The sequence below is a fragment of the Silurus meridionalis genome, chromosome 11 (assembly GCF_014805685.1).
Source record: "Silurus meridionalis isolate SWU-2019-XX chromosome 11, ASM1480568v1, whole genome shotgun sequence".
In the NCBI taxonomy this organism is placed as follows: Eukaryota; Metazoa; Chordata; class Actinopteri; order Siluriformes; family Siluridae; genus Silurus; species Silurus meridionalis.
The window spans coordinates 3,797,501-3,825,266 of NC_060894.1; the positions used below are offsets into that span (position 1 = coordinate 3,797,501).

General features: G+C 37.4%; 2 protein-coding genes across 3 annotated transcripts in view; both read right to left on the reverse strand.

Annotated features, from left to right (window-relative positions):
* The window catches only part of pstpip2 (proline-serine-threonine phosphatase interacting protein 2), a 39,603-nt gene extending 19,154 nt beyond the window's left edge, over positions 1–20,449 (reverse strand). The window contains exons 1-6 of the mRNA XM_046861366.1: positions 20,268–20,449; positions 11,169–11,269; positions 7,466–7,540; positions 5,146–5,180; positions 4,853–4,959; positions 3,834–3,896 (exon numbers count right to left, since the gene is read on the reverse strand). Of these exons, the coding sequence (XP_046717322.1) occupies positions 3,834–3,896; positions 4,853–4,959; positions 5,146–5,180; positions 7,466–7,540; positions 11,169–11,269; positions 20,268–20,300 (414 nt within the window). The 5' untranslated portion in view covers positions 20,301–20,449. The remainder of the gene's footprint in view (positions 1–3,833; positions 3,897–4,852; positions 4,960–5,145; positions 5,181–7,465; positions 7,541–11,168; positions 11,270–20,267) is intronic.
* Positions 20,450–21,433: 984 nt separating this feature from the next.
* Positions 21,434–26,763, reverse strand: sub1a (SUB1 regulator of transcription a). Of its 2 annotated transcripts, none has more exons than XM_046862034.1 (5): positions 26,628–26,763; positions 25,557–25,626; positions 25,318–25,443; positions 24,241–24,349; positions 21,434–21,760 (listed from the first exon to the last, which is right to left on the reverse strand). In XM_046862034.1, exons 2-5 carry the CDS (start codon positions 25,623–25,625, stop codon positions 21,681–21,683), a joined length of 384 nt encoding a protein of 127 aa, XP_046717990.1. In that variant the 5' UTR covers position 25,626; positions 26,628–26,763; the 3' UTR covers positions 21,434–21,680. The 2 variants fall into 2 exon arrangements, with proteins under 2 accessions (XP_046717990.1, XP_046717989.1); XM_046862033.1 differs by having other exon boundaries at positions 26,624–26,755.
* Positions 26,764–27,766: the final 1,003 nt, after the last annotated feature.

A 27,766-nucleotide genomic window follows, 5' to 3' on the forward strand; every position in this document is an offset into this window, starting at 1 on the left:
ATACTTAAAAAATTACAGTACATACATTAAATGTCAGTGTACACTAAACAAAATTATAAACGCAACACTTTGGTTTTTGCCCCCATTTTTTCATGAGCTGATCTCAAAGATTTTTCTCAATAAAAAAATGACTTTTTGCACACAAAAGGCCAATTTCTCTCAAATATTGTTCACAAATATGTCTAAATCTGTGTCAGTGAGCACTTCTTCTTTGCCGAGATAATCCAACCACCTCACAGGTGTGGCATATCAAGATGTTGATTAGACAGATTAAACAGGTGGTCGCAACCGCATGCGGCTTATGGTAGAGAAATGAACATTCAATTTAAGAGCAACAGCTCTGGTGGACATTCCTTCAGTCAGCATGCCAACTGCACGCTCCCTCAAAACTCGCAACATCTGTGGCATTGTGCTGTGTGATAAAACTGCACAATTTAGCCTCAGGCTGGCCACAATAAAAGGTTTTATCATACAGCACAATGCCAACAATATTTGAGAGAAATAGGCCTTTTGTGTACATAGAAAGTCTTAGACCTTTGAGTTCAGCTCATGAAAAATGGGGTCAAAAACAAAAGTGTTACGTTTATCATTTTGTTCAGTGTAAATGCTCAGTGTTTTTGCATAAATGTGTTCTAGCTATCTATATACATCTTGTCTTGAGGTTTTAGATTCTATTAATACAAGCAAGTTAGTTTTGGGACTTCCTTTTCATCACTGCATAAATGAGCTGCAGATATTCACTTCCTCTTCAGTTCCCGCACGGGATATGCAGCACAGCGCTGATCTGTCATGTACTGTCAGGTGGAGCAAGCACGTGCCTTCTCAGTTTTTATGAACTCTGATAAAAAAGTATGCTGATCTCTGTTTGACGATCCGGTAGCACTAGCACTACTATGCCAGGTAAACATATTTAAAAGTTGAACTGGTCATTATGGGACTTTTGCTTTCCAGCAGTGAACTATTTGACAGTCTAAGACATGACCTAGCATTAACCCCAAGCATCAACTACACACACACACACACACACACGTGTGTACTGTAACTCCAATTACAGTAAATGGTCTTCTCAGGAATTAGCATAGTAAACAAGCTAACCTAGCAGAAATCAAGTAAATCACACACAACTAGCTTAAATAAACTGTTTCTATCTCAGTTAACAGAAAGGAATAATGCAAAGTAAAGGTTACAAAAAGTTGATAAAGAAAAATGTTTGTCAGCTAGCTATGTACCTAGCCTGCTAAACATCACTTCACCGGTAGAATTACTCAAGATTGAGAGGATTTGCTATTAATAGCTATTAATTGCTATTACAATACAACAGCCCAAATGACTAGGTGTGAACTGTTAATTATTCATAGTTTCTATCTTTGATTCAATGAGCAGCAGGTCTTTTTCTGTTATAGGAGCTAAGCTAATAAACTCACTCCCCCTAGTACTCAGGACAACCAGTTGTATCTATGAGTAGATCTAAGATCTTAGCTCGAAACCTGTTTATTCTACCAATATCTCCAGTCATAATGTGTACATTTACATACTTATATTTCTTATGCTTTCTAAGCCATCTAGACATTGATTTCTGTCATTTGTATAGATGTGATGGTCTGTACAATTTGATAGAACTGCTATATACAACTTCATTGGCCGCTGTTAAAGTCTGAGTAAATGTCCATATGATTTACTGATTGTCAAATAGTGTTCTTTATTGTAAAGTCACCCCTTAGATTGGGAAAGGAGCTATATAAATTAAACATATGATTATTATTAATATTATTATTAATATCATTAATACATGCCAAACCATAATCACAGGTGAGTGTTCTATCATATTCTAGTACATTCTGAGTGGACATGTGAACTCTAATAGACAAAAAATTCACTGATCTCTTTTTGATAACTGATCTGATAAATCATTTCAAAAACTGAAATGGTCATTCAGAGTTTTTCCCCCTACAGATTCACAATTTTACAAGCTTAACCATGAGCTAGCATTAAAAACCCCTTGATCTACAAAATTAGCATTACTTAAAATACTTTTAACTAGCATTACGAGTAAACGGTCTCATCAGGAATTAGCAACATAAACAAGCTAATCTAGTAGATATAAAGTGAATCACACATGATTAACTCTAATAAACTGTTTCCAACTTAACAGGCAGGACTTCCAAAAAAAAAGTTCATATGCATGAAACTATGTTTGTCAGCTAGGTATGGACCTGCTAATCATGCTAGCTGGTGAAATATCACTCCACTAGTAGAATCACTATAAATTTTTTTTCAGGATATGCTATTTATTGTACAGTATTGGCTAATATATGGCAAAACTTTATTACAAATGAGTATGAAAGCTGAAATAGTTATTTAGGGTGTTTTTTACCTCAGCAAGTTCACGGTTTCACATGATAGGCTTTAGTGTAGCATAAACAAACACCATAGCCACAGAATTTGCATTATTAGAAACAGATAAACCCACAACCTAGCATTACAAGTAAAAAAAAAAAAACAGAAAACAGGCACACTAAGCAGTGAAATCTTTACACATTCCTTTAACTTTAGAATTTACCAGCAAGACAAATGTGTATAAAGACGCTAAACATCTCATGTGTGTGCATGTCAGCTATCTTTGGAACTGCTACTCATGCTAGCAATCTTCTACTGTGCCATCTGAATTCAATTAACTTTTATTTGTATATAATTTTAAACAGACATTGTCGCAAAGTATCTTTACAGAAATAAAGAGAGTATAAAATATGGAGTCATATGTTAGTGCCTATAACTTTATCCCTAATGAGTGAGCCAGTAGCGACAGATACAAGAAAAATCTCCCTGAGATGGTAGGAGGAAGAAACCTTGAGGAACCAGACTCAAAACGGGAACCCATCCTCATCTGGGTGACTCTAAATGTCCATTCATTACAGTTCTACCATTGTTGAGATGTGCTGTTCAGTGATGGGTCCTTAAATGCAGAAGTAATTATGAAAATTGCAGTCCTAAGCCATTGTAGCTGGCTGTTTTTTTTTTTTTTTTTTTTAGTTCAAAAACTGTCTAAAAAATTGTAAAATGAATTTAGTTATAACTATGTATGCTAGTATATTATACTTCAGATTTGGGTACTGATATGGCAACAATTGCTATACAAATGTACATAAATGAAGAGTTTTTTTAAGTGGATACCTTATCATGGGGTAATTTTTTAACAATATTTACACTATTGTAATTCAGTTACAGGAAATAATGTAAACAGTGACGACGTCTAATCAAAATTTATATATATGTATATAGTTTTTTTTTTTGTTTTTTTTTTTTTTTTTAAATAAAATGTATTTTATTGAAGCTGTTTGGGATGCTTTTACACTTTACTTCAAAAAGGAAATATTGACCAAAATAAATATATGCAGATTTGGTTCCAGGAAATAGTAGATACATTTAGACTATATTCAAATGATTTCTACTTTTTTTTACTTCTACATCAAACAAACATACATGCCTAGGACTTAGATTTAATATGATTTGAATAAAAAAAAAAAAAAAAGCTGTAGAGGTTAATATATCTCTTCAAACACTACTGTTTTCTTTTCTGTTCCTGTTCCTGCATTCTCAGACACACTTCATGCCAATCAACACAACCAAATTAAAAACTTTGAGAGAATGTAACAGAGAAATAGCAGCCAATACAAACTAAGCACTTTATCCTCGCATGCTGACTCGCCCTGCTTCTGTTTGCCAGCACTGCTCATCTCTCTCTTCTTTACATACTTGATATTTCCTACTTCCTGGTCACAACACCATCACAGCTTCCCCCTGTTGAAATCAATAAACAAAGGGGAAACTATTACCTCCATGGTTTTCTTGTACTGTGTTGCTTTCTGTTTGTGCAGCACGTCCATCTGCTGCTCCACCTGCAAACACACACACATAATGTAATATAATATATAGTGCAATATGATATAATATAATATAATATATAATATGTAATGCAATATAATATAATGTAATGTCATTTAATATAATAATAAATATAATAAATAAATATAATAATAAATATATAGTAAAATACCTTTAAAGCTAATAATGATTGACCAGAATGAAATGCATTTGAAAATGCTGTTACAGGAAATGAACAACACCAAAGGTGATATAATAGATGGTGTGAGTTTATGCTTTGCACAGAAAGCTGATTAACAAAAGTTCTCACATTATTGAAAGCAATATCATAGTTTATTTTAACTTTATTTCCATCTAGTTATAAAAATTTTAAAAGTATATATATATTAAATTATATAATAAAAAAATATAAAAAAAATATATAATAAAAGTATATTGTAATGTTGTCAACTGCCCACAACACTAGGTTAGGTTCCTGTTATCACTTAAAGCTTTTGTAAACAGCTGTTCTTTTCATCTTTCTTCCTTCCCGCCTTCCTTTTATTTTTTCCCTTGAAGGTACATATAATAAATAAATAAATAAAACTCTGTTTGTCTTGATTGCATGAATGCAGAAACTGTTTGGTGAAGCGACAGCTTCAGCACTGACTGTTATAAAGCACTGACACTGGAGACTCCTTCCATCCCATAATAGTTTAATAAAGGTTTTCTTGCAAAAACCTTTAGTGTACTAATACCACTCGTTTCATCACGAGTGTCTTTAATGCAAATCGATATTTTTGCAAAACGCTGTGAATTACAAAATTACGGTAACTATAGAAACGACGACGTCTTCAGACTGGTGCATTTAAATAAAATCTGTGGCTGAAACTACTGTACTGTCAGTGCTGTATCTTGGTTGACCTGCAATAAGATTTCAAAGGTGAGAATTTGTTGTGTGGGTGTGTGTGGGTGTGATATTCGACTTCACCTTCTTTTTTGCTTCTTTCTGTTTTTCTCTGAACTCTTCTAACTTTTTGGCTTCTTCCCGTATGGATTGGGCCAAATGCAAGTGAGACATGCTGACTTGCTCAGTCTCTGTATACATCAAAACACACACACACACACACACACACACACACACACACACACACACACACACACCACACACACACACCACACACACCACACACACGAAAAAAAGAGATCCATCACAAGCGTAAATACTATCAAACAATTACCAAACTGTACTCAGTTTCACAATGCTCGCAGTTCCATACTTACGCAGTTTGAAGACATCAAGGGATCGCTTCAGCGTGCTAAGAATAGACAAGAAACACCAGAGCGTCAGTTTGTGTGTCGTTCGTTCAATCGCAACCAGTGGTCATAAATCATTTAGAAATAATAATCGGTTGTCATACTGCTCTAACGTATCAGTCCAACGTCAGTGTGCAAGACAGTGTGTATGAAGACAAACTAACAAATAAAATGGATGTACCGGCCCCATTCAGATCCCACTTCATGTAGAGTTTGGACACTAGTCCTCTGAGTGTTAAAGGCTCTGGTATGGAGGAGTAACTGTTGTGATGATCTTAAATGTTGAGCTATTTTATGAGTCGCTCAGTAGCTCCTGGTTCCACAACGTCACCTGACAGTATACATTTTATTTTGTTTATGTGACAAATAAAATTTGAATATAAGACTGTAGAAAGGACATTACTCCTAATCACACACTGAAGTTGGTTCTCACTCTCTGATGTTTTATATTGTTTTAAAGGTTTATAATCACACTCTTGGTCTCACTCAAATGAAGATGAGTTCCCCTTTTGAGTCTGGTTCCTCTCAAGGTTTCTTTCTCATAACATCTAAAAGGGGGAGTTTTTCCTCACCACAGTCACACCAGGTTTCATCATCAGGGATAAACACACATCATTCCCTTTCATTCTTAAGTTCTGTAAAGCTGCTTTCAGACAATGTCCATTGTGAAACGTGCCATAGAAATAAACTTGAACTTAGAATGAAAAAGCTAATGAAAATTAAAGACATAAACTTGTTCAAAAATGTTATAATTTTTTTTTCCAATCTTTATGATGATACATAAGAATAAATTAACAAAAATAAAAAGTGCTATAAATAATTATTTTAAAAGTATCCTAATAATGTGTTTCAAATATTACTATTCATATCACAGGACTATTACATTTTCTTTCTTTCTTTCTTTCTTTCTTTCTTTCTTTCTTTCTTTCTTTCTTTCTTTCTTTCTTTCTTTCTTTCTTTCTTTCTTTTTCTTTCTTTCTAAACCACATCCACATCACAATCCATTCTGTTCTGCTTCTGAAGCCTACAGTGATGTCAGCCTTTATCTAACAGGGTAATAAAGCTGCCTTCGTGATGGTAATGGATACCCGACCATGAGGAAATGGAGAGAGGAAGTCGACAAGTGTGCATTAAAAGGCATATTGGAACAATGCCATTAAATCTGCTCGCTTGGTTTCTTATACTCAGACTCATATTCATTCCATCTGAACAATACCAAAAAGCCCAAATTATATTTTGAGTGTAACGTGTGGATCTGTGAACACTAACATATCAAATTTTATTACGGCTCAAGTCAAGCTTGAGACGGAAAATTATCCAATCCTTTATCGAGGCCAGGTCTTAAAAGGTTTCGGGTTCTGATCAGAAAGTCAGGGGTTAAAGCTCCAGCAGCAACAAGCTGCCACAGTTGGGCCCTTGAGCATAAGCTTAACCCTCTTTGCTCCAGAGAGGTGGTAGCTCAGTGGTTAAGGTTCTGGGTTACTGATCAGAAGGTCGGGGTTCAAGATCAGGTATCGCCAAGCTGCCACTCTTGGGGCCCCTGAGCGAAGCCCTTAACCCGCTGTGCTACAGGGGTGCTGTGTCATGGCTGATCATGTGCTACAGGGGTGCTGTGTCATGGCTGATCCTGCACTCTGACTCCAGCTTCCTAACATCGCTGAGATATGAAAAGAAAGAATTTCATTTTATACTTGTAAATGTACATGACCCCATTTGGGTAATACAGATGTGTGTGTTTTACATTTGATATAAAATCAACCTTCATTTATTCACTCCCACGATAAGTGGAATTGTCAGGATATTTTACTTTTAAGATAAATTCTTGAAGCTGGACATAAAACACTAAACTAGACTAAGAAAACTTGCGGTCCGCCACTTAATACGTTCCTGAAGGAACTCAGATTTTAACTATGTTCCGCACATGTGTACCGAACCAAAAGCCCTGTAACAAAAAAGTTTGGTACGAATACTTGTACCTTTACACCCCTAAAATCCACTGTATCTTAGATAAGATAAGTAATAAAAAAAAATTCTAAAAATTATTTTTACATAGTCATTATAAATGTTCCTAAAGCTGATGCCCAGCATTCCGATTCTTCCTCACAGGAACCAGGAGTCTATAAATGTCATGTCATGCTTTTGTTAAAAAAACACAAACAAGTTCGCTAATTGCTGTGCTTTAAGAACAGTACACTATGCCTTTACAGGAAGATAATAACTTCGGGTTCTCATCCTCTAAAAACAACGCAACCTTTTTTTGGTTTATTTTATTATCTGTGTCACTTACTTCATTTCGTTATGGCCGCACACCTTCTTGGACAACCCCAGGAGCTCCTTCGCGTATTTCTCCTCAATTGCAGCTCTATAAGGACAGCAAGTACACAACTGTTATTACTGGTTAATGTTGGTGTCATTGAAACTGAGAGCTGCTCTGGGAAATAAAAAAAAAAATGTTGTGAGACACACTATATAGACAAAAGTTTGTGGACACCTGACCATAAGATTAGGTATGTGTCAGTGTGCAGAGACTGGAAGGACCCAAATGCAGGATGCAAACAGAGAGTTCAAAAATACAGTCTTTAATGAAAGAACATGCAGGGGTCCGAAAAATAGTCCAAAATACGAGTGCCGGCAGACAGAGCAATGCAGACGGAACCAAAACCAGAAATCGAAAAAACAATCCAAAAATCAGACATGGCAAACTGAGAACAAAAACAGAAAACCAAAAAAAACCAGTCCATAGTGCAAACCAGTAACTGGACAGGCACGAACATCTTGGAGCCGGAGCATTAGAAAAGTCGGGTGCCAGCGGACACTTGAGGCAGACCACCAGGTACCCTAATCCTAACCGTAGAACACCTTGGAGCCTTCACACCATGGCTGACGGGCAGGGGAGTGTGCCCGGTTGGGCAGCCCCCCAGCAGGGCAAAGGGGCCAAAGGGACAGCTGTCTTAAGATGTCATCAAGGACTGATTGGAATGTCAAAGCTTTGTTCATGCCCTTAAAAACCCCGATGGGGGCTGTGCTTCAAAATATCTCTCGTCTTGCATGTGTCCTTAATTTGCCAGTTTAGGGCGGGGCAAGCCCAACGTTTTGGTGCATCTGTCCATGTTTGGCCAGATTACTCGGTCAGAGACGCAATGCTAGGGCTGATTATTCTGTCAGGAACACGATGCTAGGGCCGATTATTCTGTCAGGAGTGCGATGCTAGGGCCAAATATTCTGTCAGGGTCACAAGAAAGAAACATCTAACTAGTGAAGAAGACCTTTGACAAGTTTTACAAGAGGCACAATGGCAAAGTATTTTAGCTGAAAGTTTGGAGAAACAAACTGTCCAGGCACCGAGTGTCTGTAAAAGCTGCTGTTCATGCTAAGGGAGGATTTTTCAATGAAAATAAAGTACATCGGGACATTTATAGATTTGTTTGGTCAAAGGAAATCTTCATACTGTTATTTTTACCTAGATAACATAATAGAAACAATAAGAACATGCATGTGTCTCTCCAAAACCATAAAAGACTCGATCATTCAAAACATTTCACAGGCATTGTTTATAGCAACATTCTTACACCAAAAAGTTACTACTGAAGGAAGGAAGGAAAGGAAGAAAGAAAAAAGAAAGAAAGAAAGAAAGAAAGAAAGAAAGAAAGAAAGAAAGAAAGAAAGAAAGAAAGAAAGAAAGAAAGAAAAAGAAAGAAAGAAAGAAAGAAAGAAAGAAAGAAAGAAAGAAAGAAAGAAAGAAAGAAAGAAAGAAAGAAAGAAAGAGACAGAAAGTTTGCTCGCATTAATGGCAACCACGAAAAAAAAGGATAAAAATATTACTGAGCGCTTTGGTCAGTGGAAGTGAGAAACAGTATGTCCTGATCTAAACCTGCTAGAGAGTTTCAGTAGAAGAGGGTGGCATTAAAGCAAAACCTTAGAACATCCAGCCAACATTAATCTGGCAACGTTAACATGCTCTCTGACTCTGAGCGTAACCAAACCTGTAAAGATGTTAACAGCCTACAGGAAGTGAGAGAGGTGCTAGATAACAAAACAGAGTTCATTTGCCTCACTGTCCCTTCCCTTATGTGATGCAGTAATGGTCATTTATACAATAAGTACTATAGTTCATTATTACAGAATGTTTTTAGAAGCCTCTCTGCATAATCTACACAATGGTGATTAAACGTTTTCTGGACCATAAGATTGGTATGTGCTTTTTAAAAAAAAACATTTGGTTCCCATTTGCTGTTATTATAAGGTCCACACTTCTGGGAAGATGTTTCACTAGATTTTTGAGTGTGTTTGTGGAGATTTGTGTGAGATTCATTCCACCACAAGAGTGTTAGTAAATCCAGGTACTGATGTTGGTGAGGTGAGGAGGCCTGGGGTGCAGTCAACACTTTAGTTTACCCCAAAGGTGCTCAGAAGAGCCCTAGAACAGGCCAATCAAGACCTTTCACTCAAACTCCAACCCATGACTGACTTGTGCATTGTCAGGCTGGAAGAGGTTTTAGTTTTCCAGTTCAAATGAAGGGTAAATATAATGCTACTGCATCCAAACACACCCTATACATACACCCCAAACACACTCTATACATATACCCCAAACACAACCTATACATACACCCAAATACAACCTATACATACACCCAAACACAACCTATACATATACCCGAACACACCCTATACATACACCCAAACACACCCTATACATACACCCCGAACATACACCCCAAACACACCCTATACATATACCCCAAACAGACCCTATACATATACCCCAAACACACCCTATACATATACCCCAAACACACCTATATACATATACCCCAAACACACTATACATATACCCCAAACACACCCTATACATATACCCTAAACACACCCTATACATACACCCCAAACACACTATACATACACCCTAAACACACCCTATATACATACACCCCAAACACAACCTATATATATACCTAAACACACCTATACATACACCCCAAACACACCCTATACATACACCCAAATACACCCTATACATACACCTAAACACACCTATATATATACCCCAAACGGACCCTATATATATACTAAACACACCCTATACATATACCCCAAACAGACCTATACATATACCCCAAACACACCCTATACATATACCCTAAACACACCTATACATATACCCTAAATAGACCTATATATATACCCCTAACACACCTATCACACCCTAAACATACACCCAAATACACCCTATACATACACCACAAAGACACTATACATACACCCTAAACACACCTATACATACACCCTAAACACACCCTAAACATACACCCAAATACACCCTATACATACACCACAAAGACACCCTATACATACACCCTAAACACACCTATACATACACCCCAAACACACCTAAACATACACCCTAAATACACCTATACATACACCACAAAGACACCTATACATACACCCTAAACACACCCTATAAATATACCCCAAACACACCGTATACATACACCACAAAGACACCCTATACATACACCCCAAACACACCCTATACATATACCCCAAACACACCCTATACATACACCCCAAACACACCCTAAACATACACCCCAAACACACCCTATACATACACCACAAAGACACCCTATACATACACCAGAAAGACACCCTATACATACACTCGAAACACACCCTATACATACACCCTAAACACACCCTATACATACACCCCAAACACACCCTATACTTACACCCCAAACACACCATATGTGTGTAAATCAAAGTTTTTGGTAACAGTTTGGTGAAAAAACACGTGTGTAACTTCTTTTGTCCACATAATGTATACAATGTAAATACGCTACATAGGACGTAACATAATGATTGTACTTTGACACTGTCATGTTCTCTGTGTCACGCTGGAAACATTTACGATTCTGCTTATCCCATATAATCACAGCTGCTTGGTATAATGCAGTAGAATGCCTGTGTCCAATTTTATTCCTTACCTGGCTTTCATAAAGTCCTCAATCTCTTTGCAAGTCCTCCTGCCATCATTGAGGTGCTGGATGACAGCGTCGTAGCCCGCTGTGCTGGTCAGCTCTGTGTTCTGTCCATAAAAGGAGCAAAAACAAAAGGTGTTAGGATTTCCACTCAAACAAAAAAAACAGCGCCAGCAGCCGATCATGTGACTGCAGAGCAATGCGTAAAATCATGCAGGTCAACAGTTTCCTTAAAAGCTTCATATAAAGTTGATTTTACTCCGATCAGGTTTCATGCTCTTAGGTTCTTGTACTTCGGCTGATAGGAATTGGAATCTGCAGCTGTAAGTTATTCACCTCAGGGTTTGACACGTCATTCTGAGTCTTTCTGAGATGCTTTTCTGCTCACCACAGTTCTAAAAAGGGTTTATGAATACAAGAATAAAAAAGCAAAGAAAGTGCAAAATAAAGAAAGTGCGCTAGATAGATAGATAGATAGATAGATAGATAGATAGATAGATAGATAGATAGATAGATAGATAGATAGATAGATAGAGCAAAAAGAAAAGAAAGAAGGAAAGAAAGAAAGAAACAAAATGAAAAAAGAAAAGGCACGAAGAAAGAAAATGCAAACAAAAGTGCAAAAGAGAAAGAAACAAAGTGCAAAAAATAACAAAAAATTACAAACAAAAGAAAGAAAGAAAGAAGGATCAGAAGTGCAAACAAAAGTAAGTAATAAGAAAGAGAGAAGGGAAATGCAACAGAATGCTCAAATTAAAGAATTTGTGTGAAGGAAATAAAGAAAAAATAAATGAATGTGCTAAATTTCGAAAGCGGAAGGACAGAAAATGCACAGTTGCAAATAAACGTGACGCTCCATCCTTTCAGAAAAAAAAAAAATGCTCTATGTTTTTGGTTTTTCGCACCATTTTATTCAATCTGGAGAGTGTAATGTGGAGAGAATTCCAGGAGTTTAGTAATGGACTGTTTGATTGGATGATTGCACTTTGAAAGCAATTTGTCTAATTGGTCATTTCATTTCACTTCATTTAACAAATGTACACAATATTTCCATTCAGTCTAATATAATCTCTCATATGTATACGTTTTTACATCATCCACAAGTTCATAAACATCTCCTTACGGGAAACATCACCATGTGACATGTTAATTATTAGCATATTAACGTGAACCTGGGAATTTTCTTGAATTCCTGTCAGCAAAACAAATGCGGTTATAAAATTAAAACCGCTCATCGAGTCGTTTATTTAACGCATGCATGTTGTACAACACGCTCTGCTCTATGCGGAACATTCAAGAGGGCAGTTAGAGAACGCTAGCGCACACACTGCCTCTATAATTATCTGATGTCAATTTTGCATGTCACCTCTTTGCACACTGGCAGAATGGAAACAAATGCAAAAAGGTTCGCAGATATGCCGCATTAAGCAGGCAAAAGGTTCTCATGCAGAACAGTTTACAAGGTTTCAGCTACGGAAACCTCCTCAATTCATCACCACCTTCTTTCTTTGTATGCACTTCTAAAAACAATTTTAATAAATTATAATGATAATTAAAAAAAAAAAAATAATAAAATAAAATATATATATATATATATATATATATATATATATATATATATATATATATATATATATATATATATATATACACACACATACATACATACATACACACACACACACACACACACACACACACACACACACACACACACACACAGACACACAGACACACAGACACACACACACATCATTAGTCAGAATCATTTAGCATGAAAATTAGCATGAACTTTTTTGAACGGAATGAATGGAAAAGCTGGAATCTGGGAAATTTGATGTTTGTAACCAAAATGCTTGATTAAATTTTAAAGTAACAGGCAGGGAAGTACAAAAATTAATTAATTAATTAATTGTTGCTCATTTCCTGACCAATGATTTGTTGGTAAGACCATTAAACGTGTAATCTTGATCCATTTTTGGGTCCCATTGTTTCTACCCCTGGGGTTTACAGACAGTGAACAACTACAATATCGTACACTTTTGTTGGACATGTTGTCATTTTGCAGACTTCTTGTCTCTGGAATAGTGTTAAAGCTCAATGGTTAAGGGTCTGGGCTACTTAATAGAAGTTGGGCTCTTGAGTAAGGCCCTTAACCATCTCTGCTCCAGATGTCTAACAAGTTGGAATATGTGAAGAAAAGAGTCTCATTGTGCTTAATGTATATGTGTCAAAGGTTTTTTTCTAAGCAATAAACACGCTCTTTTATAAGATTTTGCAGTATTTAATGTTTTAATGTTGCTCAACTAAAAACCAAGTAAAGACCATGACAATATGTTCATAAGTAAGCACTCGTGCCCTGTGAGTGCGCACCTCTTCAGCACTGGAAGACCCCTTGGGCAGCTCAGTGGTTAAGCTGTTTTACTGTTTATGACTAAAAAGATTGTGAGCTCATTTTCCAGCACCACCGAGCTGCCAACCGCTGGGCCTCTGAGCAATACTTTTAACCCTCAACTACCCACTTATATAAATAAGATAATTGTAAGCTGCTGTGAATAATGCCTTCTACCATGTCCTGTAAATAGAAGATACAAAGTAATTTACAATTATCTCATTTTTTACAACTGAGCAGTTGAAGATTGAGGATTGAAAGACAAATAGCAGCTTGGCTTGCTGGGATTTAAACTCACAATCTTCCAATCAAAAGTCCCAAATCTCAACCACTGAACTGCCAATCCCATCAGGATCACATCATGGCACCCAACTACCTGCCATTATCGCACCTTCACTATCGCAGATGTCTATAAACTTCAACCCGCAAGTAAAACAATAAATCCTCTAACGCAAAGCAACACTAACACCACAACCACCACTGTTTTTTCCCTTTAGTTCGTCATGCATCTCTACCTACAGAAGACAGTGTTTTAAATTTTGCATCGATTGTGTTTTGCATATATCTTCATCCCTAACTTAAGCACTACAATCTTGTCTACAATTTTAAAGATAGCATAAAAAAATCCTGGTTGCCTGGTTATTATAAACACGCTTATTCTAAAACGTTAGTAGCAAAATACAAGTAACATGGATGTCATGTAGCAGGTGCCTCACCCTAATAATAAACAGATCTTTATTTCTTCATTTTTTTGCATGAAAAGAAAAATCAATCTGATGAGCCTTTCTGTTGGGAGTCTCCGGTGTTTCGTGAAACCTCTGCAGATTAAAAAACTGCATCTGATAAAATGAATATAAAACTCTTAATAAAGAGTCTTTAACATGTAAAGAGCGAAAAAGTAAAGGCTGTTGAGGGAAAGCGCGTCCACAACAGGAAATGTTACTATAATGGAAATGAGGACGTTGTTCATGAATAAATATAGAGCCGGAATTATTGCAAACTGCTGTACTACAAGGGGAAGACAACATAAAATTAAAATAGTTAACTTGAGGGCATTACTCCCACTTCGATGGGTCTCACACACTAGTTCTCTAAACACACAGTCCCATGTTGTCTGTTCAGGGTATATAATGATTAGGATGTGAATTAAAAATGGAATGGAATATCTTTGTCTGAACACATCTCTGGTTGCCATGTCCTCTTACACAATCAGGAAGAGTTTTAGCTCAGGTTTCTTTCGCTGTGTATACACACTTGTCTGTTATCTGCATTAAACACTGTTACTGTTACTTAGTTACTGAACTTAAGTTCAAAGTCACTTTCCTTAATTTACTGAGTATCAACGATATAAGCAACTTCCTCTCTACTCAACTACATTAAAGATTTAATAAATGTACACTCTTTAGCTGAATCTGCTGCCTTGGAACGACTTTTTAAGCTCTGCTGGCTTCATTATCAGTCCGACATTCCAAAAACATTGAGAACCAGCTTTTGTTGAAGTTGAATAAGAATATCATCCTTCTGAGACTGTGAAAGACTGAGAGCTGCATCAAATCACAATCACACACAATACAGTGGAACCCACTTATCTCGACCTCGGTTAACTCGGCAACCCTATTAAGTCGACGTTTTTGAAGTGAAACCGCCAAATTTTTGCTTTGTCTTAGCATTTTTAAATCGTTTATGTCGTTTTTTTATGTCGCCGAACTCTAATATCTCGAGCACAAGAGGGGGCAAATTTGCCACTTAACGTCGGTTATGTCGGGAATCCCCCTGCCACGCCCCCTTCTGTGGCGGCATACCCCGAAGCACCCCGTGTGGGCGAGCTCGTCGCCGTCATGCTGATCACACAAACCTGACTCTCATTCACTCAGTCATCCCATCTCCTATTTAAGCCCCTCACCTCCACACACTCATGGTCCGTTATTGTTTGTGCATGATCGTATGTGTTGGTTCACGTCGGTCTGTGTAATCGCGTCCGCATTCTCTCAACGGCACCCAGGATTACCTCGATCCTGCTGTTTTCCATGTTCACGCTGTCTGCACCACATTTATCCGTTGCTGCCCAGCGCTGCGCTTTCCATAGCGCGGATCCGTGGATTCTCTACACGAACTGTCTCTGCTTTCACAGAACTCCGTGGACCGCGCTCCCGGAGCGCAGCACTGGATATTACTGCTTCTCTACAAGTATTGGTGGATTATCTCCTAAATATTCTCAATGAACTTTGTTTGCGTTTACTTCCGCCTCCTTATCCGCATTACAGGTTATCTTGATCCGCATCACCAATCAAACAAATCGCGGCAACGCTGTTGTGTAAAAAACCCTCCAAAAACACTTGCGTGTACATTCTCATTTCATAACGCACATCATGTACATAAAGAAATTTCAAGCACGTTAATATATTGCCGCCATATTGGTTTTCGTTTATCTCGATCATCGGTTATCTCGGCGCTTTTTGGCGTCCCTCTAGGCCGGCGACATAACCGGGTTCCACTGTATTTGGTTTTGCTTTATCTACAGTTGTTGACTCTCATTCTTATTGGTCCATTGAACACTGGCTGTTCTTCTACTTTGCCACATGATACCATCGTAATTTGTTAACTGGAGATCTCTTTTTGAAAGGTCGCTTTAGCACGTTCATTCTGGCATGTTGAAAAGGCTGTTGTGTTGATGTTGTGGTGAGGTCTATAATCTGGTTTGTATTTTTTAGGAAATCAAACCTCACCAATCTACTGTTTTTGGCTTTTCACTAACACGTGCCTCGCTATTGAGGACAAGTGCATTTTTGAGCCTAGGTTTAATAAGAGTCAAATACTCAAGCGCTGTTCAAATCATATACTCGAAGACTTTAACTTAAGTCATATTGGAATTCGTGGTATCTATAAAAGGTATCTATACTTTTACTCAGGTATGATTTTCAGGTCCTCTTTACACCTCTGCATGCTGATAGTTACTTTGAACAGCAGAGTCCCATCATGTTTCACACCAAACATAAATATACATTTATTTGATCAGAAAATCCATTTAGATTTAATGTTTAATTTCATGTTTTGACTTTTCTCTGAGAAACTATTTTCAATCGAAATTCTATTCTACAAAAGGGCATGTTGTTGTATACGTTAGAGGTTTTCACTTTCAGGATCTTAATTAACTTCCCAAGTAGTAACGTACGACTGGTGTCACTTCAGCATCAAGAACACTATATTCTTATCTAGCTAGATAAGAGAAAGTTATCATCTGGAGACTAAAAAACCCAAATCTAATGTTGAAAACGCTTCATTTAGGATCACATTTAACTCCTGATACTGTCCGTTTTTTCATGTTTGTGCACCTCTGGATTCGCCGTTTTCTTCCTAGCTCCGTTTCAACACCCCCCAAAAAACAAAACAATAAACTGAACACGTGTCGTCACGCCCGGTGTTCCCGCAACTGGGAGACAACCAGGACACAGGGTAGAATTGCACCAGAACGCAGCACCGTACATAAGAATCAATAATGCTGTCGACTCACTTGGTTATTTACGTCAAGTGATGAACAGATTGCAATGAACGTTACAATGACATAAAGCCGAGGGGAAGTGAAGAGAGGAAGTCAAAGGACGTGTTAAAACACCAAAACACTTACAGAAGCGATGTCAGAAATAACCCTTAACTCGGGGTGAATATTTGAGTTGGCATGGACCTAAATGTAATATATAGTAGCTCACTGTATGCCCCTAAAGCAAAGGTGGTCCCACTTTTGATTTGGCCCGCCATGTCATACATGCAGTGGTGGACGAAATACACAAAGCATGTACTTGAGTTGAAGTAAAAAAGGAAATGTGTCCCTTTAAACTATCACTTGAGTAAAAGTCAGGAGTATTTGCCATCAAACGTACTTAAGTTGTCCAAGTACTGATTTATTACGGCTATAATGTTCCTATTATCATTGTTGCCACAAGACTTTTTACTTCATCAACTCAGTTTATGTAAAAAGACTCAAATGTGACTCTCAGCACACTGATCTATTATTAGAATTATATTAATGAGTTTAACACTAACACAGACATCTAATAAATTATCACGAGCCCAAAACCTCCTTTTCAACTACTCATAACAATGACTTATGTCAATAAGGCAACAAAAGTTGTGCCAAGTTCTAGTCAGGAGTTTATTCCATCATTTATTACTCTAAAAATGTTCTGCTTGCTGTTGAACCGAATTGCTGAACTGTCGATGCTGAACTGTTTGTTCGTGATAAGAAGAAACCACCAACCGGTGGGACGCAATGGCAGTTCTGGCTTAAATGACGCTCTGGGTGAACCACACCATGACCCAAAAAAGACTCTATTTTTACTCTTAACACAGCAAAATTTATGAATAGATTATTATTCATTATTCAATCATATCTATTAGAATGATCATAAACACAGAACCTACATTTCAAATATTTTACACAAGTGTTTCGAGTTTCTTCTGTCATTTATTCCTCTCGCAATGTCCTGCTTGCTGTTAAACTGACGCTAAACTGTTTGTTCGTATCGAGTAGATCCCACCAAGCGCCAATCAGAACGTTTTTTTTAATCCCCTCATAAATCCAAAGGAACGACTTTATTTCCTAAATTGTAATTGAGAAAAAAAAGATATTTAACTCTGAAATTTAGTGAAGTTAAACTAAAAGTCTCAGTAAAGTACAGATACGTGAAAAAGCTACTTAAGTACAGTAACGATTTACATTGACTTTGTTACCGTCCACCACTGCATATATGCGAAGGAGAAAAGGTGCAAAAATGCCACTGACATCAATTTCTAATTTAACATTTAACATAAGATTGTTTTGTTTTATATATAAGCAGAAAAAACCTCAATGAGTCTGATTTTGTCACTACGGCAGATGAAGCTCAATAAGAACCAGCGTCATGTCTGGCATTCAGGGTCCCTGATATTATAAGCATATGTCTGTATTGCTTATAGACTGAATAGCAGTATTTGGTATTAAATTCTGCTATTAGGATTATTTCTATGCAGCACAGTTTTTAGTCACATGCAAACTATGTGGTCGCCTAGAGCGCCACCAGCTGGTAGGGGCCCACTGAGTGCCTCCTGCCCCGCCGAATTAAATAATTCAACTGTTTTTCTGCTGAAGTTTATTATACAGTATATTTAATTTAATATAATTAATTGAAGACTGCAAATTATTTTTATGTGTGGTATGGAGGCGGAGCATTGTATTAAAAGGGCGGAGCCATTGGTAGGGGGTCGGTAGGGGAAACAGAAATTTCCCCATGGGTATGAAAAGGTTCTCTGTATTTATGTTTTCATCGTTCTATAAGTTTCACTGGAGTAGGAAATGTTTAAAAATTAATTGGTAAACTGATTCATGTTTTTTTTTATTTTTTTTTTTATTCATGAGTAAAAAGAAACCGATTTGAATTTTAATATAAACCAGTTCGTTACAACGTATTTATATTTACAGCAGATTTGGCAGATGCCCTGATCGAAAGCGAATGAACAATGATCTCATTCATACAAATTGAGGATTTACACAGTTGAGGGTTAAGGGCTGTGCTTCAGGGCCCCTGCGGTGGCCCTGACCTGTGACCTGGTGGTGCTGGGATTTAAACTCAAGTATAAATCCAACAGCTTTACCAAAAGGGTCTCTAATGTTGCCATCTCACAGGGTATGAGGGCTTAGCCTGGTGGTGCTGAGATGGGAACCCAGGACCTGCTTAACCAATGTTTGACATATTAACCACTGAGCTACCACTGGCCAAAAACAACATTTACTTTCAGCCCCTGGCCCTCAACCAAGTCAAGATTTGTCCCTTTTTAGGAAACATTTTGGACACCTCTGTCCTAAAATAAACAGCAAAACTATGTGAAGTACCCAAGACAATTTAGAACAATCTCAACTCAGTGGAAGCCTGAAGATCTGACTTCTTACAGGAGCTTGAGTTTCTGTCTATCTGATGTTGTCATTGTCCAGGGGAGTATCTGTCATTTCCACACCCAGACATAATCATAACCTCCAGCCATAAACTAGAATTAGGTATATGACAAAATGACAGTATGGAAGGTATGAACAACTTTCTACCAGAGTTCAAAATTCAGTGAGAGACAATGAACATTCCTGCATATGTAACAGGATCACATTAATAATATGATCTACTTTTATAATCTACTTTCAAAAAAGAATCACAATAATAATATGATCTACTTTTATGATCTACTTTTAAAAAAGAATCACAATAATAATATGATCTACTTTTATGATCTACTTTAAAAAAATGATCACAATAATAATAATAATAATAATAATAATAATAATAATAATAATAATAATATGATCTACTTTTATGATCTACTTTGAAAAAGGATCACAATAATGTGATCTACTTTCAAAAAGGATCACAACAATATGATCTACTTTTATGATCTACTTTTAAATATGATCACACTTTAAAAGGTTGTTAGATTGGATTTGAATAAAGATCTGATCTGTATCAATTGTAACAATCGTGGCAACATTTCCCTTTAAGGAAACTTCTTGTGCGAAAAAAAAACGATCAAATTGAGGAAGTTGAAAAGAGAAAATAAATAAACATTGTAAACATTAAAAATAATGTTTTTATTTCTATTGGCTGCTGGATGCAAAAGGTTGAAAAGTAGACCCCATGGAGAAGTCAGCAGACTTCATTTCGCACCAGATCTCTTATGGTACACCGGATACTCACCCAGAAGTTGTCCTTAAAGTGCAGCTCTCTCATGGTGAAGATGATCTGAACTCCTAAATGGAAACTGCTGCAGATTGTTCACGTCGTTATTAAGCAGCACAGCGCCGGAGGAAGCGCCGCAGGACGCGTCTTAATCCGACAACAGGCTCCTACTTCCTCCTCGCAGCGCGGTGCGGCGCGGTCACGGCTCCGAACTCGATCGCAAACGCGTGCACCAGTGGCGCTGCGCCGTTATTATTACGTCACAACACGTGAACCCGAAACATAAAAAACATTATCATGTAACCTGGTGTGTGTAAAATATTATTGCAAACAGGTTGCTTGTGTATAATAATAATAATAATAATAATAATAATAATAATAATAATAATTTGGTGAATTTGCGCCACTGTGTGTGTGTGTGTGTGTTGCCGAATTGTTTTCAGAGGAAAGTAACAATTGTTGATTTGGAGAAGCGGTTATCTGTGATTGGTTGATTGAACAATGGTGACGTGATCGATAATCGTGAACAAGTGATCGGTAAGTGATTGGTTACAGGAACAATTGTGATCCGTGTTCGGTTATTGGGAACAGTAGCGGACACTGATTGGATGTTGAGAACAATAAGGATCAGTTATTGGTTGGTGTGAACAATAGTAATTTATGATTGGGTACAAAACTGATCAGCGATTGGTTGTTGGAACAATGGAAAGAAGCCATTGTTTTTTTTCTTGGGAACAATTGTGATCAGTGATCACAACTTGATCACAAACTGTGATGTGAGCTGGAGATCGAACTAAAAGTGTGCAGGATGAAAATTATTAGCATACAGATAAAGCATAATAATTACACAGCGGGTTAATACTTTAAATATTTAAGCTTACAAAAAGCTTTTTGTTTCAAACAATTTCTGCAGCTTCTCTAGTAATAAATCGGAGACGGCTGTAGATCGAATAAACTCCCACTCTATGTTATTGATTATTTTCAACTACGAAGTGTTTTATTTCCATATATTTTAATTATATATAATTATAGTAACAAATTTACTTGCTAAACACGCGTTTTAAATTGAGACGCACTCCATAAAGATGAACACTTTTTTTTTTTAACTCTTCCGCCATCTCGTGGTTAAACTCGAACATTTCTGTAGAAATAAAACCATTTTAATTCAATTCTGAAACAATTCATTCATAAAAATCGTCTTTATTGTAAAAAAAAAAATTGAGCACAAGTTAAACCCATACCCACCCAAGACAACGTGTACCCTTTCAGTTGCTTTAGAATAAAAACACAACGAACTAGAAAAATACGACAACGGTTACTCTAAAACCTAACTGAAAAATGGTCACACTACAGGATTGTTTAATTGAACTCAAAAAAAAAGTATGTGAAATCCAGATGAAGGAATGAAGCAGACGGGTCCGTGAGCAGGCTTTATATTCTCCTCAAGGCATCGTCGATATCATCGATCTGCTCTTTCAGCTGGTTCCACTGCTCCGGGTTCAGAGAAATCCCTGAAAACGAGAGAAAAGTCAATCAAAAACTTGGACATACTTAAGAGGAGTCAATTTGCAGCTTTTATAGCAGTACAGATTTACAGTCCTCTAAAAATAGCAACATACAGCAATTACTGTCGAAATAACTGCCAACAAAAGTGAGAACACAGTAATAACTGCTGTACGCCGTGTAACTATGCAAAGCCACATGTCCTATTCATCATTTTCATGTTTTCTCTGCTTTTACAAAACCATACAAATTTGTGTATCTTGTATTAGAGCAGCAGGTGTGGCGACACCCTGGTGAGAAGTACCAAGAAAATTGTGTCTTGCCTACAGTACTGGTGGTGGCAGCATCATGGTCTGGGGCTGCACGAGTGCTGCTGGTACTGGGGAGCTGCGGTTCATTGAGGGAAACATTGATTCCAACATGCCCTGCCTTCAGAAACTGGGCCTAACAGCAGTTTACCAGCATAATAATGACCCCAAACACACTGCCTTGCTGAGGAAGATGAAGGTGATGGAGTGGCCAAGTATTCTCCAGACCTGAACCCTATTGAGCACCTGTAGAGCATCCTCAAGCAGAAGGTGGAGAAGTGCCATGCGTCCAACATCCAGCAGCTCCGTGATGTCATTATGGAGGAGTGGAAGAGGATCCCAGCATTAATCCCAGGATTCAGGCAGTGATCGAGAACACTGGTGCTCACACAAAAACTTTCTAAGCAGTTTTGACATGTTGACTTAGGGTGTACTCACTTTTGTTGCGAGTTATTTAGACGATAATGGCTGCATGTGGAGTTATTTTCAGACGAGGGTAAATCTGTACTGTTATAAAAACGGCACACTAAAATATATACAATTTCCATTTCCATAGTCTTGTCCCTTGAGAACCTAATAAAAGTGGTGCTGAAATTTCAGGGGTGCACTCACTTTTGAGAGATACTACATATGTTTGTGAAAAGTGTGGAAATCCCTCGTCTTTAATGGGTTTTGAGACACATGAATGTTCCTTTTGATTCTATGCGACAAACCGGATGAAAAGTAAAAACATACAAGAACTTGACAGTGAAGGACAGGAAGAAGGTTCTGCGGAGAGACATTTTGGTCTCGAACAGAAGAACTTCTGTAGGACGGAGAACAGGAGAGATGATGTTAGCAGACTGCCTCAAGGTTTAATGGTTTGCTTCGGAGCAGGGAAGATTGGAGACTTATTCCGGGTGAAAGCAACCAACATGGCAACCATTCCATTCTTGCAATTTCTCCTGGACTGCGGCTCACTGGAATTGACTTCACCATACAACAAGACAATGAGCATAGAAACAAGGAACTTGCACTTGACTCTTAAAAACCATAAAACACTACACGTGTCCAAACTTTTCACAGGCATTGTATGAGGCAGGGAAAAAAATCTCATTAATTTATACTTTACCTTGTTCACAGAAAGTTCAAAGGAAGTTTATATGTGAACGGCTTTGATTGGAAAAAGATTTTATCTGGACTTTTATGCTCAATGACTTTGATCATGCTATAAACATGTCGGAAGCACGTTTCCATTTGTCGTGACGGCGTGCGCGTTTGCATACAGGGTCATTCGGATTTCCATAATATTTACCTATTTGAAAGGAACAGTCCATATTTGAATGCTCAGGATGGTCTGTTCCACTTTTTGAATTTATGGTTCGCCTTGATATCATTTAAATATTATTATTTAAAGTTGGAAATAAACACAAAGTTTTACAAGTTTGCAAACTATTTAGTTTGGATGGTGCAACTTTGCTCTCTTGAATGTCCCACTATAAACCCAATTCAACCCAATGCACCCCAGGCCTCCTCACCTCACCTCCACCAGTACCTGACTTTAATAACACCCTCGTGGCTGAATGAATCTCCACACAACCTGGTGAAACATCTACCCAGAAGAGTTACTATTACAGCAAATTGGACTAATCTTATGGTCAGGTGTCTAAACGTTTGTCTATGGTGTGTATATACTTCAAAAATTGTAAACAATTTCTACAAGAAATTAACATCTTACTAGTCAATTTCTAGTTGTTGTTTTTTTTTTTAAAGATTTTAAAAGTATTTAAAAATATATTTTAAATATTTGTTGTGCTCAACTTCACGTTATAATCGGCTCATCTGCTGATTACATGGTAACCATATGTACATTTTAAATAGATTTATTCTATCCTTTGATGTTTTCTGCATAAGCCGAAACCACAACGCATTAAAAGATGCAATTATTCCCCTGTAGTATTTAACACTCTTTTGATTAGGGAAAGCAGCAAAAACATGGAGATAAGCACCATCGCAACACGCCTCGAATCCAGACATGTATCCTGACCCTCGTCTTGCTTCAGTTTATAATCTCTTCTGGAGATTAACATACTAACCTCGTTAATCAGGTATTTATTATACTGTAATCACACACTCCAGTCACTGAACCAGGGGTGTAAATCTGTCAGAGCTCTCCGTGACGAGGGCGAGGCGTTCCTTACCTTTCTTTCCCGGTTTTATTTCGCCTTCCGGGTCCGTCCAGTACTCGCGGATATCGATGAGGACTTTCCCTTTGAACTCGCGCACGCTCACGTACCTCATCTTCCCTATCTTAGAAAAGACATGAGCAGAAGCAGAGGTGAAAAAACTCACAAGTCCAAGAGAATCTAGACAGCAATGTTCTGGCTGCTCATGAACCCAATTAACTTAATAAAGTGGTAATTATAATGTAAGAAAACACAGTCAAACAAAGCTGCATAAAGGTAAAAGAAAAAAAAGGTAAAGGGGATTTTTTACTTGTTACATGTACATTACAGCACAATGAAATTCAGGTGTCCAATCTTTTCAAATCTAAGACTTTTGAAGACCTTTTTAAGACTATTAAGAGTAAATTTAAAGCCTTTATCACAACATCAAAAACACACAAATACGTTGTTGGCAACTGGCCTTAACTAAGCCTTAAATTCATTGGTTTTTTTTCCAAGCCGAATGTCGCTAAACTTGCACTTCCCCATAGCTGAGAAATAAAATCCGTTTTACGTTTAATACAACCCGAGAGATTCACGCCAATAACAGAAATCTGATTGGCTGTTGCTCTCGTTTATAGTCCGAATAAAGAAAACATTCTAAACTGCTGAGGCGTGCATTTCAATGAGCATTAGAGCCATGGACAAATTATTCAGTGAATTTAAGTGCATAAAAAATTTAGATTTTTTTTAATTTGAGCCTTTTTTTTTTAAGACCCCGCAGAAACCCTGCCAATCAAGCAGGAGTCACAACTGAGTCTATCAGTTTCATTTTCCTGGCTTTCAACAGTATTATTTGGGAGAAAAAAAGTCATTCACACTGTCCCTTTGTCCATAAGATTTGACACCCCTGTCCTACACGTTACATTGATGACATTCGACAGACCCCTTTATTCAGAGCGACTTATCCTGAGTAGCTGGGGGTCTTGCACAAGGGCCAGGTCAACTTAGCAGTCCTGGGATCTGAACTCTGACTTTCCAATCAGAATGCTGAATTTCGAAACACTCCCGATTCTAGTAATTGCGTGTCGGAGTTTATTAATCACAGCTGACCTGGAACATGTTATCTTTTTTATTGCTGCTGCCTCCGCCGCTCTTAGGCGCGCTGGACGTCTTTGAAGACTCGCCGCTTTTCTGCTTCTTTGCCGGTTTCTCCGTCATCTGCTTCTTCCGCTTGGGCTGGCGACGCAAATTTAAAAAAACATTGACAGTTAAAGGGTTATAAAGATAAAGCCATGCTTAATCGCCTCGTTTTTTTCGTTTTTGTGGTTTGCTGATCAGAATTGCCGTACCTTCGTGTCAGCTTCACTATCTGAATCACTGCTGGATGTTGAAGACAGCACTTCCTTTGATTTCGGCATCCTGGGGACACAATGCAATGTATTAATACACAATGTAAAGCGTTTACACACACTGACACCTGGGCAAAGTGATATAAAAACAGCATTTACAATAAAAACATTCTATAAATAATATGATTATATCAGTTTAATTCATTCTTTCTCACATCTTTTGGCTGAGCCCAATCACCCGGATGTTTAGTCTTTGTACTGATCAGCTGATTTTAACTTGCATTAGAAATAAATAAATATATATATATATATATATATATATATATATATATATATATATATATATATATTTGAAATTTGACAATTTCTTGTATTGTGTTTATCTTTAGAGTGAAACGGGAAAGAAATTTGCTCTTAATCAGGATATGAAAATGAACTGAAACACATCAGTGGGGAATCAGAGAGAGCGCATGCGCACATGGGCGGCTACCTGATTATACGTCACACACTTAATTAATAGCACAGTTTCAAATGTTTTCTAGTAATTATCTACTTAGAACGAGAATAATAAATTTTGTTTTTATTTTTTTTGCAAACCCGGACCCCTGAACCCCAAACCCATATGGCGTCCCAAAAAACACCGCCTCTCGGCCTAGCTAGCATTAGCGTTAGCACATCGGCAAACTAAGGCGCTAAACCTATTTTGTCCATTCAGTCAATGTGTTCTTTGTAACATCAATTTATTTTAGACAGTTGAATTGCGAGAAAATCGCTTTAACGAGACAAAAAAAATCTATCAAATACGGCCAAGAAAGATGCGCATGCGCAGCATCATTAACAGTAGCCCGGACTTTGCAGGTTACAGTCTGGGATGGTGAGATACCCGGATGAGACGGCGAACTCTGATTGGCTGAAAGGCCCCGCGTTATATGTAGTGCGCGGAAATAAGAGTACAAAAAAAAAGAGACGGTTTGGGGAAAATTAATAAATAAATAAACAAAACCCTGCATATCGTTATACACGTCGGTTCGCTTTTCGGTTTGCATGATCATTTTGGACACACTCACGCGCCTGGTGAAAAAATTCCGAGTTAAACCGTCGGTCGTGTTGAACGTAAGAGCTCCCGGTGCAAACGGCGGTTTCTGCAAATGAATCCAAAATGGCGGCCTGCTAAACAGAATAGTACACTACGCAGCGCGTAATGGCAATTTTCCCCGTGCCCTATGTAGTGCACCTGCACAGACAGAAGGCGCTGATTTGGGATCATGCCCAACTCTGAACCGAGACAGCTATTTTTACCTGGCAGTATGGGGAAAACGATTCAGGAGTCGAGTCCTCGAGTCTGAGCTTGATTCAATTTGGGAAGAAAAAGAAATTTGTGCATATCAGAAACAAAAACAAAGCTTGTATGACTTCGTTTTACACTTAATTTCATAATCAATTATACTTATGCAAATGCTTTCCTGTTTCCACACCTAAATGATTTCAATCTGACCTATATTCAAAATGAGTCACATGGTTTCTGTCACGGATCTTATACTTTTATATTATATATATATGTATTATAGTTTATTATAATATATAAGTTTATTATTGTGTAGACATTTTGGTGTAAACTCAGTTTGTGCAAATCTATATATTTCTCAGAAGGTCAATAAAATAGTTTCACTTCACGTTGCGCACGTGACATATAAATATATCTATTATATAATAAAATAGGATTTGAATGAGTAATCCAGAGTGTGAAAACCCGTTTATTACACAAGACGTTTACCTGTTACTCAGTTGTTAATCTGTGTAACATTACGCAACAACTAAAAATTAGGCCCATAGACCGAATGACTCACCACAAATACTGTTCAGTATGCAGTGCTAAACTTTTCAACAGTATTGATAAAGGAATAAACCAGGTTTTCTACTTTAAAAGAAAACCGACTAATCTAGCCTTTACCAAAAGGAATTCCTACCAATCACATCCATTTCCAGAGGAATTCTGACCAATCCAACCTACTCCCAAAGGAATTCTGACCAATCTTGTCTTCACCCAAAGGAACTCCTACCAAATTCCATTCATCCCCAGAAGAATTCTGAACAATCTGTCTTGCTTCCGAAGAAATTTCTACCAATCCCACCTATTCCCATAGGAATAAAATACAAATAAAATAAGATAAAAAGCAACATAATATTAAATAACTGTAACTTATAAACAA